General features: G+C 40.3%; 1 protein-coding gene across 5 annotated transcripts in view; it reads right to left on the reverse strand.

Annotated features, from left to right (window-relative positions):
* Positions 1-13,252, reverse strand: part of ZFX (zinc finger protein X-linked) — a 57,998-nt gene that overhangs the window by 4,227 nt on the left and 40,519 nt on the right. For all 5 annotated transcript variants that reach the window (XM_047715280.1, XM_047715279.1, XM_047715278.1 and 2 more), the window contains 4 exons: positions 2,293-2,442; positions 1,930-2,073; positions 1,392-1,544; positions 716-856 (listed from right to left, as the gene is read on the reverse strand). In XM_047715280.1, coding sequence (XP_047571236.1) covers positions 716-856; positions 1,392-1,544; positions 1,930-2,073; positions 2,293-2,442 — 588 coding nt within the window. The remainder of the gene's footprint in view (positions 1-715; positions 857-1,391; positions 1,545-1,929; positions 2,074-2,292; positions 2,443-13,252) is intronic.

Raw genomic sequence — 13,252 nt, forward strand, 5'->3', positions numbered from 1 at the left:
CCGTTTTTTCAATGTAAGACGCAGAGCAACCCTGTCATAAAGAGAACCCTGGTCTGAAAACTTCATTCAGTCTGGTGGTAACCAACCTCAGTCCCTCCAGTTTAAAAAAAATCAATCAATAAATACGTAACTTCTGCCAGCTAGTGATCAAAGCTCTATCAATTTAGAAATCGGCAGAAAATTCTTCATAAAAATCAAGTTTTGTAATCACAATTCCTGCTTTGGTTATTCCGAAAAACCTAATTTTGTGTCACTTGACAATAAAGCTTAAATCTATGAAAATTTTAATATGCAAATCACCATCCGCGAATAGACAGGAATAGGGTCAGGTAAACTGAGGTACTTGTCCTACTGCTCTGTAAATTAAGCCTGCCTTAAGGCAACATGATCCAATTCTTTGTGTTAATTTAGGTTTTAAAACAGTTAATGCTTGTAACATGTCTGAGGGATTTCTTCTCATTTCCACATAAAAACCACCCAAGTTTTGAATTTTGTTCCCCCATCCACGTTTGATCCATTCCCTGTTTCTTTTTATCCCAGGCAATCATTCATGAATATCACTGAATTCTTAAAATTATATTTTCAAATTCCACACACAAAAGCTACATGTGGTCTAGCAGCTAAAATGCCATCACAACACCTCTGTGGATACATACTAGAGTTTCATCTGAGAGCTCGCCAAGCACGCTGCGCTGTGGGACTTGTGTGCCCTCACCTGTTTGGTACTGCCTGGAATCAGGTCTTCTCCTTTTCTTTGGTTTTTGTTTAGCCAGTCTACCGAGCCCAGCAGACTCATCTATGTGCAAGAGGGCACTTGCAGTGCCATTCCGGGTTTCAATTCCATCAGAATTATTACCTAACAATGCGCATTAAAAAACAAAATCATACAGTATTATAAACTATAAAAAATTAGGGATGCTTTATTAACTATAACAATGAAAAGTAAGCCATGATACTCATGAATGACAGAAAGTCCCCATTCTAGGTAATGGGTTTTAGGACCGCATTTATTATAGTGAGACAGCAGGAAAGGCCTTGCTTCCAAATCTAAAAAACACATGTCAGCATTTTGTCCCATGAACTCCCGTGTCGTCTCCCCAAACTGTAAAGTCATGGGCCAGATACGATCAAGATGAAAAGGTTCAGCTTGAAAGCCTGTGTACTTCTTGCAGTACTTCCTTCTATGTAATACACACACAGAGGAAATTCCTGTTATAAATAAACACAGAGAGTAGACTTTATCATCTTAACTGTCCTCTTGTTCAAATCAAGTAACCCTTACAGGGTAGTGGTGTTTCCTATTTTGGACACCTAAGGCCACAGACACTGTTTTCAATCATGAAGTCCCACTTGTGAGCCAAGTCCGTCTGAAGAGCCGCCAAGGGACTTACCGTAAGCCGCTGCCCAGGCTATTGGCATGAAGGTTTTGATTTCATTGTCGTCGATCTGCTGCTCGTGCGCTGCAGCGGCTGCCGCCGCCGCCGCTGCATCCTCCTCCCCTACGATCACCTCCATATACACTTCATCAGCGATTTCCGCGACATCTAAGTAGGAAATTATATCAACTTTTGTGACCACGTTTACAGAGATCACAGGAAAGGCATTTTTATTTGAATTCAGGTAACAGACAAGTAGAAAGAAAGTTCAAGTGTTACACACCTAGAACTTTTACAGAGTCCTAAGCAGGCAACAAGTATTTGTTGAACGAATCATTTGTTTCTTGGCTTTCACCTTAACGTGTTTGTAAGGCAACATTCTATGCATCCACAAAGAGTTATTGGAGGCACTTGGGAGACTGCCCTTGGAGGCACACGGCAGCATAACAATCTCTACAATAATGCCACTTATTTTCCTTTGAATACTGACCGTATTTAAAAAGAGAGTTACAGAAACATAAGACTTTCTCCCACAAAAATGCCACCTACTTACTTAAATCTTCATCTTCTTGCTGAGAGTCGTTGACGGTCATATAAACCATCTTTTCCCTTGGCACACGAATACTGCTATTCTGATCAAGTAATTCAACTCCATGGTCATTCTCAGGCTCACTCTCCACAATGTCTACGGTGCCACCTATCAGGGAAGATGACAGCTCTGAGAATTTATCTGAAAACTTCATTTCCACCCGTTTGCCTTAGTATATTTCATATCCTTTTCCACAGCTGCGTGAAAATCCTTATTTAAAAGTTATCTTCAGACAAGATTTCAAAGGTCTGTAATCTCAACCAGCCAAAAGAAATCAGGTTGATGTGCCTGATCAGGATGCATAATATGGTGAAGATTTCCTCTTACCTAAGTCATCCTCTCCGGGGTCAGCTTTAAAAATGTACACCTTGATGACTTCAGGGCAAGTGCCATCCACCTTACAAGGATCAATTTCCGACTCTGCATCCATGGTCATTCCAGAGGAACCATCATGTTCTATTTTGCCAGCATCATCCACTGAAAAGGCAGGAAACACATTACAAATAACAATAGCAGATAGTTAAGTAAAATGTTGTGTTCTGGAAAGTCCTTTTTACAAATACCCTAACAGGATTCATACAAAATGGGATGATTTTATCTAGACCAGTAGACACATGGGGCATGGTGGGAAATGTGGCTGACTGCTAAGCCAAGTGGGGGAGTCATGGAGGCAGAGGGGTTCAGACTTGACAATGGTAGGTCAGAGGTTTCTCAGTCTGGTCAGGTGTCAATATCTCTTAGGGAACCAAAGAACACAGGCTCCAGCCCGCCAGCACCACAGAATTAGAATGTGTAGGGGTGAAGCCAGATATGTGGAGAGATTTAGAGATTCTGAGCAGAGACTTTTCAGGAGAGCAGTGAGAATGGCAGATCGCCATTTTGCTAACACCATGGTGACCTTTAGAGAAGAGGATGCCAAGGGATGGAGACATAAAGCAAGGATACCACTTGTGGGTCTACCGCAAAAATGCAGGTAACACCTCCCCACCCCCAAATGCAGGCAACAGAGGACAAGGCCTCAAATCAGGACAGAAGTAGGACGGATGGGGAAGAAGGCGGGACTGGAGCCCTGTCTCAGGGCTCATGGTAGGACTCAAGAGTGAAAACTGAATATAACAAAGGAGCCAAGAATAACTATGGGGTTTCTGATTTAGGTGTTCTCTCTTCCTACATGGCTAATTAATTTAAGGTCTGAAAGGTAACATCCCTAAAAGCTCTCAGGCTGGTGCCTGTCCCAATTCTTCTATATTCACAGCACCCTTTCCTTGCTTCTCTCCAAGTACACAGTTCACTGTACTGTCACTATCAGAGACTTTCCCCCATCTTCCCCACTGACAGAGCAGAACCTGTCACTTTACTCATCAGTCTTTAAAGACAAGAGTCTGGTGATAGCAGATGCTCAGAATGTGCATGAGCCAACAATTCAATGAATGAGACAGGAAGACGGTTGCTGGATATTTGAGTCTGAAACTGAAGGCCGACACACAGGTTTGGGAAACCTAGTAAGGCCCACGGTAATAATGCAGAGCACACCCAAGTCAAGGAGAAATGTCTGTACGGACTGTAATCACCTGGAAGTCACTGAGGCTCCTGGTGAAAAGCAGTGTAGTGAAGGCTACACACATATATATGTGGGGTCATATTAAAGTGGGGTGAGGATTCAATGGACGGTGTGCATTTCTTCAGAGAATCCAATTTTAAAATGGAGAACATAGGGGCAGTAACTAGAATGGGGCACAGGGTTAAGGACTTTTCTATTTAACTGATAAGAATACTTAAGCATATTCAGTCTGTGGGAGCAAATACAACAGAAGGGAAGAAGCTTAAGCGAGAGGACATGGGAAAACTTCCGGATCAAGATCTCAGAGGAAAAGGGGAAGATGAAATTAAGAGGCTAAGATGAAGAAATTCTCCTTACGCAGGGGGAGCAATGTGTTACCCTTCTGAGACTCGAGGTGGTAAACACGGATGCGAACACGGCCATGCCGCGTGAAGGGGGAAGGCTGTCACGCAGGGAGCTGGAGGAGTTGGTGGCTGGTGGCTTCAACCGTGGATATGAAAGTGGAGGCAAGGGCTTGGGTTACCAGGAGAAAATGGCAAACTGGGTGAAGAGCGTAAGAAGCTGGAGAAAATGAGCTGATCCAGGACAAGCTTCACAATATGCAGGTTCAGAGACCAGGTGGTTAAACTCTTTGTGGTTTGAAAAAACAAGAGAGGTTCCCTGAACTCTGCACATGACTAACTAAATTCAAGTATCTTGACCATGCTTTATAAAAATGGTTTATAAAATGCTTTATAAAAACTGGCATTAGGTCCTTATTTCTGGCCTGCTATGTACTTACCCTTTTTCAAAGCTAAATATTTTTAGGACATACCCAGCTGACTGAACCAAGGCTATTTTCTTAAAGGTAGCTCTGCAATTTCAAGGTGAGATAGAGATTACAAGGATGAAGAGCCCAGCACACTAGCTGCAGAGGCCTGCTTCAATCTGTTGTTACATATTCAGAAAACTCATCTCTGAATGTTAGATACTGTTGATGAAGCTTGCCCTTTTTGGACAAGGTTTGGCAAAACTGATTCTAACAGATAATGGAAAATCAAATGTCCTTGTGTTTACAAAGAACAAGGTCAGGCTGGCTGTTCTAGCATATGTTAGTTTGTTGGTACTAATAAGATGAAGCCTTTGATGACGGGAAAAATCTAGTCGTTTTGGAGCCTGCAAAATGTCACGTATTTATCTATAATTTAGAGCAAAAGACCTTTTTGCTTGCTTTCGTAAATATGTGGGGAAAACACATTTCAAATATACAGGCTCAAGCTATTCTATTATTAGACTAAAGTAGAATTCACCTCTGGGTTTTCACCTTGAGAATGTGCCCCACACTGAACTTATGAAATTACTCTGAATATGAAAAATTACAAAAGTGACTTTAAAAAAAAACCTACTTTGATGGTCCTGGTAAGTACTCAAAATTTCTCTGTGCTTTTAAAGCTATCATTAAAAATGAACTTCTAAAAACAGACAAAGAAGCCTTGGATAAAACTGAGTCATCATACGTATGATTTCCGCCCAAGTGCCTTCTCCTAATGTAGTGATGAAGGCCTAGAGCTCTGGAACAAGGCCTCTCCAAAATAGAAGAGCATAATTTCTGGAAATTAAGACTACTTCTAATAATGATCACCATTTGCATGGTATTTTGCTATTTCCTTAACATTTCTCTGTACTTTTATTTGATCTTTACCTTTTCCAGATAAAGAAATAAAGGCTCTGAGATGGTATGTGACTTGCCCAAAGTCAGTGAACCAATGAGTGAGGGATGGGAGAGAGAAAAGGTGTGCCTGTCTTTAGAACACAGACCTTTATTTTCATCTTCTGGTTTTTAAAAAAATGTATGATTACTGTATAAAATTTAGAATTAAAAAAATCACCAATAGTCCCACCAACCAGAGACTCCTTCACGATGTTAGTGAATTTTCTTCCCAGTTTTTCTATTTTTGTTGAAGTAAAATTGGCCTAACAGTTTCCTCAAGCCTTACATAATAATAATCTTTACAACTTATCCAGTATTATAAACTTCAAAACTGAGAAACCTCTGACTCACCCATGATCTCATTAGTAACAGCAAAACTATAGCAAAACATAGGCAGGACTTTATACTGCTTGAAGGGAGCTTCAGTAAATTCTCTTCGAAGACCAAAAATTGAGGGATACTTATTTGCAATGTTACAGATATAACGGTGTCTAAAAATATAGTTCATCAATATCTCAAAAAACCCAGTAGTTTCTGGAAGAGAAAAATTACTGGGGTGGGGGTGGGAAATACATCACTTCAAGTAAATTGGTTTTTTTGTTTTTAAAGAGAGAGCGAGTGTACAACCACCTGCGGCAGTGTTGGTGGGGGACGCCGGGGTGGGGGGGGAGCGGCAGAGGGAGAAGGAAAGCAAGAATCTTAAGCAGGCTTTATGCCCAGCACAGAGCCCAAGGCAGGGAACAGGACTCAGGGCTCAACCTCACAACCCTGAGAACAGGACCTAAGCCAAAATCAAGAGGCAGTTGCTTAACCGACTGAGCTACCCAGGCACCCGTCTTATTTCTTTACGTAGGCTCCACACATAGTGTGGAGGCCAACACAGGGTTTGAACTCACGATCCTAACATCAAGACCTGAGCTGAAATCAAGAGTTGGATGCTTAACTGAACCACCCAGGTGCCCTCAAGTAAACTGTTAAACGAACATTGATCTAATTAAAAGATCAGTAAAATTAAGCTGATGGAGAATCTATGTAACAAGGAAGGATGATGGTCATGATGGATAATGGTAACATTTACTGACCACATACCTCATGCCCAGCATGATGATAAGCCCTTAAAATGTAACCATTCACTCCTCATGAAAACCTTATGAAATAGGTAATACTGTTTGGTTACTTTCACTTAAGTTTCTAGACAAATTTTAGTATAATTTTTACCAAGACAGAAAAATGTATGATACTGGATTGCGATGGGATTGCATTTTGTACAAATTAACATCATAAAAATAAAAGATCTTTACCATTTATCTCTCTCTTCCTACATTTCCTACCAAATACCCCTAGACATAGGCCTCAGTCAGCTTTCCTAAAACAAAGATCCAGTTGCCTTACTCTCTGGCCCAGAATGGTACTCCATTTTCTACCAAATAAAATACAAATGGCACAGTCTAGCAATCTCTGACCAAAGTGCTTTCTGCTTTCAATCCTGTTTCCCCAATCAGGCCCTAGACTACCCGTGTGCCCTGAACTTAAATAATACATTTTTATTTCTATTCTTTTATGCTTCTTGTACTTGTATGTAATTTGTTGTAGAAATCATGCAGTTTACTGTTCAAGAAAAGTATTTTTTTTTTAAAGATTTTATTTTTATTTGAGAGAGAGAGCATGAGCAAGAGAGCACAAGCAGGGGGAAGAGCAGAGACAGAGGGAGAAGCAGGATCCCCACTCAGTAGGGAGCCCAACATGGGGTTCAATCTAAGGACCCTGGGATCATGACCTGAGCCGAAGGTAGCTGCTTAACCCAGTGAGTCACCTAGGCCTCCCCAAAGAGAAGTATTTTTAAAGTATAAAAGGAAATTAAAATGTGATCAAAATCCTACCACTTAGAACTATCAATTTATAGATCATTATTCAGACATATTTATATTTATAAATAAAAATGCATATTTATAAATATTATTTATACATTTTTATAAATTTGTAAATATTTATAAGTAAATATTATGCATATTTATAAATAAAAGAGTGAACAGATATTTTAATGAAAACTGGATAGTGTAATATGTCATTTTTAAACAAAAAATACTATGTTATCATTTACTTGAACTCAACTTGAATTACACAGTCAATCTCGTTCCCTTGCTCTCTGATCCCCTGCCCTCTCCCTCCTTTCATTCCATCATACTGGCTTGAGAGAACCACAGACTTGCCTAATTTCAATTCTCCTCTCTGCCTCTGTACCAGCGCCTGGGTGGTTACATCTGACCGGAAACACGCATGTACCCCGATGGTCCCATCTTAAGCCGTGACCCTAAACCTGAAGCAAACTGTTTCTGCTACTTTCTCTCTCTCTCTCATTTTCTAGTATCCTCTCTGCTCAAATCTCTAATTTCACCTCCCCATCCTCATTCCCAGTTGACAATCCTCTTACTTCACTGAGAACAAGTGAAACAATCGAAGATTCACCATCAGCTCTACTCACCGACCAGCAGCCAAACCCAGCCTATAACCAAGACAAATCACCTCCATTCCTAGCCTGCCCCCTCTTGACTGCTCCGGCATCTCTGCCCCTCTACTGGATCACTTTCATCAGCATATAAACAAACTATTCTTTCCCCTCTTTTATAACAAAACCTCTTTTCCCCATTTCTCCAATTGTTTTTCCGTATCTTCTAAACTCACTTCAACTGCACCCATGATTTCACCAACACTGTTCATCAAGGTTGCCCGTTCTCTACATTCCTTTGACTCTGATTCACCTTCCTCACTTGGCTTCCAGGATGTAAGCTCTTGGTTTCCTCCTCCCTCACCCGCCATGCGTCCTTAGTCCTTTGTCCTTAGTCCTTTGCAGGAGCGGCCTCTTAATGTTGCCAACCTCAGGCTTGGCTTTTGGTCTTGGTTTATTTACAATCACTCCTTTGGCAATGTCATTCAGTCATATAGCTTAAATCTCATCTCTATGCCAGTAACTCTCAATTTTGCATCTCCATTCTAGTCCTATTTCCCGAACTCAGATTCGTACATGTCTTTGAAGTCTATCAGGTATCTCAAAATTAAGTCTCTGCTCAAATGTCATCTCAGCAAACCCTGCCCACATCTGCAACCCCGAATCCTCCTTATACCTCTGTTTTCTTCCCAAGAAGGTATCACGTATATTACATCACTTATTTATGTCTGTGTACCTCTGCTACAACATAAGGGAGGGAAAAGCACTGGCAACTGTTTTGTTCAATGATGTATCCCAAGTGTCTATAATACACTCTGATATACAGAAAAGATTTAACATTCATTTCTTAAATATATGAATGCTAATCTTCAAGTAAATGCCAGACATTATGTTACTAGTTCTTAGACCTCTAAAGATGAAAAAATATATTACAAAAACATTTAGAGTCATATTTTGCTTATAATACATAAATCACTTTTTTTTTAAGGAGAGTGAGAGCGCATGCACAAGAGTGGGGGGGAGGGGCAGAGGGAGAGGGACAGAGAGAATCTCAAGCAGGCTCCATGCCCAGCACAGACCCTGATGTGGGGCTCAATCTCATGACCTGAGCCAAATCCAAGAGTTGGACACTTAACCAACTGAGCTACCCAGGCGCCCCACGAATCAATTTTAAGGCCAGTATCTACTGTCATCCTACTATGAAAGATATGGAAATGAACATATCAATACCCTCCCACCCACCCACCCCTTTTTTTTTGAGAGAGAAGGAGAGAACGCACCTGTAGGGGATGGGGGTCAGCAGAGGGAGATGGAGAATCTTAAGCAGGCTCCACGCTTAGCTTGGAGCCCAATGCTGGGCTCAATCTCATGACTGTGAGATCATGACCTAAGCCAAAATTGAGAGTGGGGCCCTCCCAGGTGCCCCTCCCTGTCCCAAATACTTTATAGTTACTTAAATATTAAAGGAATGTCAATGCTCACTACCAACTCTTTTATCAGTTTCTCCATTCTAGACTTCTTTATACTGAATGATCCCTTGGTTTGCTTAGATTACCAAATAGGGCTGACATGAAAATGTTAGTCTATGGCCCTCACTTGAAGAATACATTGGCTGGGTATAAAATTCTTTATTTTATTTTTATTTTATTTTATTTATTTAAGAGAGAAAGAGTGACAGAGAGCATGAGAGAGAAGAAGGTCAGAGGGAGAAGCAGACTCCCCATGGAGCTGGGAGCCCGATGTGGGGCTCAATCCCGGGACTTTGGGATCATGACCTGAGCTGAAGGCAGTCGCTCAACCAACTGAGCCACCCAGGCGCCCTGGGTATAAAATTCTTAAGTTACATTTTCTCAGAACTTTGAAGAGTTGTTCCACTCCCTTCAAACACTGAGTATTTCTGTGTGGATGTCCCTACAACTCTTTATCCTTAAATTTCACTAAACCTTACTATGATTATGACTTGCTGGTTTTATCATTCTATCAATTTCCTGAAACAAGAAAGATTTGATCTTTATTTCAGGAAAATTCAGTGAAAGATTCCAATCTTTATTTTTGGAAAATTTCTTCCACTATAAATATTTTTGTAGTTCATTGGTTGTTCCCTTCTTTGAGAACTCCCCTTATGTGTCTACCTCCTTTATCTGTCTCCTGTATCTAGCCTTCTTCTCCATAATCATTTTTGCACCTTTTTCTTCTTAACCATTTCATTTTTGTGATTTCCTAAAGCTGGATCCTCTGCCCATGCTTATTTACTGAGGCATATTTATTCTTATAGTTGCTTTTATGGTGGCTTTTATCTTGATTCTATTTTATTTTTCTCCTCAGCTTCTTTTTGAATTTTGTTAGTTTATTTTCTAGATGCCTCTACTGTCTTATAATATATTCTTTGAACTTCTGCATCTCCTCTTTGGCTTTTAAAAAAGATCACATTGGAAATGTTCTCTATCTCTATCTGCACTAGCTACATGTAGCTATTCAGCACTTGAAATGTGGTTGGTGCAACTTAGACAATAGACACCTAATTTTATTTTTCATTTAATTAAACTTAAATTTAACGAGCCACATGTGGCTAATGACTATCATAATGGAACACAGAGGTTCAGACAATTGTTGGGATATACTTACTCTGTTTCTTTCAGAGATTCTTCTTGCAATTAATATATTGTATTAATAAATAAAAATATTTCAGAAACCTGAAGATTCTTTAGATTCAAAGAACTCACCATTATTGAAAACACAGTGCAAGAAAAGACCTATACCCAGCTAAGCACAAATGTATGGTATTTCAGACCAGGAGGGATAAAAAGATCTTTAAAGCTTTCAGAATAAAAAGAAACACTTACAAAGGAATGAGAGTCAAGATGACATCAAGCTCCTAAACTGTAACACTAGATGCTAGGTGACATTGAAACACTGCAACACAAGTTCTCAAGGAAAATTCTCTTTAATCTAGAATTCTGTACTTAACCAAATTATCAATCCCATTTACGGGTAGAATAAAAATATTTTTAGTACACAATCTATACTCCTTAGGAAGTTATTTTAATATGTGGTCCAGTACAATAAGGGAGTAAATCAAGAAAGAAGATGGCAAGGGAATCCATAAAACAGTGGATTAATCTGGGGAAATAAGAGAAGGAAAATTTCAGAAAAATGTCTGTATTGCATTAAACCTAGAAAGCAACTACTTCAGAATGGAGCAGAAATGTAAAAAACTTCAACGGCAGTGGACCGGGGGGATGGACGCCCGGGTGGCTCAGTCGGTTAAGCGTCTGCCTTTGACTCAGGTCATGATCCCTGTGTCCTGGGATCCAGTCCCACATCGACCTCCCTGCTCAACAGGGAGTCTGCTTCTTCCTCTGCCTGCCGCCCCCCATACCTGTTTGTGTGCATGCACGCTCCGTCTCTCTCTCGCAAATAAATGAAATCTTTAAAAAAAGAAAAAAGCTTCAAGAGGGGAGTCACTGGGAAAAGGAGGACTCAAAGAAAAACCTACGTGGATGGAGAATTAAGTCAAACTTAAGGATAGATTTCTCAGAAAGCACAATTAAGAAGGAAAACTCATGCTACTTACATGGAATCAGTCTCAAGGACAAAGCTTAATTAAGCTTCAAGTCTATATAAACCATGACCAGTAAGTACCACAAGGAGAACATGGAGTTAGTCACTAAATCCCAGCCTTCCCGAACCAGAAGCTAGCCACCTAATAGATCTTAAAACAGGTTAATTTTGAAAGAAAAATAAAGATGATTTTACATCCTAAATAATTTATTTCAAGGGACAGTCTGAACACACAAATCTTTATTCTAAAGTTTTAACAAGATCCCTAAGTGTGAATGTTAGGATTAACATCATGGAGGGAAATCAGGCCTTTTCAGAAGACCCGACAGTCAATATTGCTATTGAAGAAAGAATTTGGTTCTCTGAACCAAAAACCTGTTCTAACTTACTCTGGTAAGCCCAATCATCTTACTACTACTTAATCATTTCAATCTTTAAACCTCTAAACCCAAAATCCAATCAAAAGAAAAATAACTACAGAGTAAAAACTTGGTATTATTTAATGTCTTAAGGTTTCCTGTGTAAGCAGGTAAAAATACCGAGGGACACCTGAATGGCTCAGTCAGTTAAGCGTTGGCCTTCGGCTCAGGTCATGATCCCAGGGTCCTGGAATCAAGTCCTGCATTGGGCTCCCTGCTCATTGTGGAGCCTGCTTCTCCCTCTGCCTGCTGCTCCCCCTGCTTGGGCTCGTTCTCTCTCTCACACAAATAAATAAAATCTTGAAAAAAAAAATAACCACAGATGGGCAGCTCCCCTTAAAAGGATACCTGAGCTCATGAGCAACTGTTATGTCCTAGACACTGCAGTCAGTGGTATCCCTCTATTTTATCATGATATCAATGACAACAGCTCCATGACTTAGGTGTTTTATCTCCACTTTACAGATTTGAAACCTGAGCACTTAAGACTAAGTAACTTGCCGGAAGCATTCTGCTGAGTAAGCAGATGTTCTAGCAGATAAATACATTTACAAGTTCACTTTTGGGCCTCCCTTTCTTAGCTTCCTCCTTAGGAATCCTCTTTCTGTGGTTAAAATTCCATCTTATTTTCATTATATAGCATATAAAAGATTTCAGAGGATTAGTTATAATCTATCCCCTTTACCTCTTGAAGCTTTCCTGGAGACATTCAAAGATTTAATGAAATTAGCGTATTCTACAGAAGGGGAATTAAAGGATCAGAGCCATTCAAGTGTCTGATCTAAGTTACAGTGATCTCTAGCATGATGTCAGAGACAGAACTTATGAAAAATATTTGCCAAATTGGTCTAAAACATAGCTAACCAAATCTAGTTAGCCAAGAATGGATTTCTTAATACTATAAATTCAGGGGAAAAAGAAAGGAACGACTATCACAATCCCACCCTGTGCCTGCCTTTAGCAAAGGATTCCCTGATCAGACAACAGGAAGGCCTTACGTGAAGCCAGTCCAGAGTTAGTGATGCCACTAACAGAGAGACTCCGTGTGGACAATAATGACTAGCCATTACCAACAGGCAGGCTCTGCCCTGCGTGCCTGCTGCATAGGATCTCTAATTCTCCCAACCAGTCCACAGGTCAGGTAGAAGGACTGTCATCTTACAAATAAAAAAACAAAGGCCAAAGAGAAACCAGTAAATTTGCTCGGAATCATACAGCTAATGACCAGCTGGGCTGGCATCCAAATGGAAAGCTGGCTGACTCTAACACTGTTGCCATACACTGAAGAATTTCTCGAAGCATGTTCTTTCTTTCCCTCTCTCCTCATTTCTCTCTCCCCTGCCCAGCCCCCATTATCCCACAAAGTAATCACAGATCTGTTCAAAGGGCAAGCTGTTGAACAATTTTGTCTAGGTCACAAGCAGATAAACAGTAAATATGAGTCACAAGGCTCATCTGAAGCTCCAACTGCTTCTAAGGCTTTCAAGATACAGACTTTTTACCCAATCTTATTTTTGGTGGGGAGAGGGGAGGACAACAATACATGTGCCTTACTTGACTGCTTCACTCTTGGTACAAATCCAACTGACATCCTCACTGAACATTAAACC

This window comes from Lutra lutra, chromosome X (genome assembly GCF_902655055.1).
Source record: "Lutra lutra chromosome X, mLutLut1.2, whole genome shotgun sequence".
Taxonomy (NCBI): domain Eukaryota; kingdom Metazoa; phylum Chordata; class Mammalia; order Carnivora; family Mustelidae; genus Lutra; species Lutra lutra.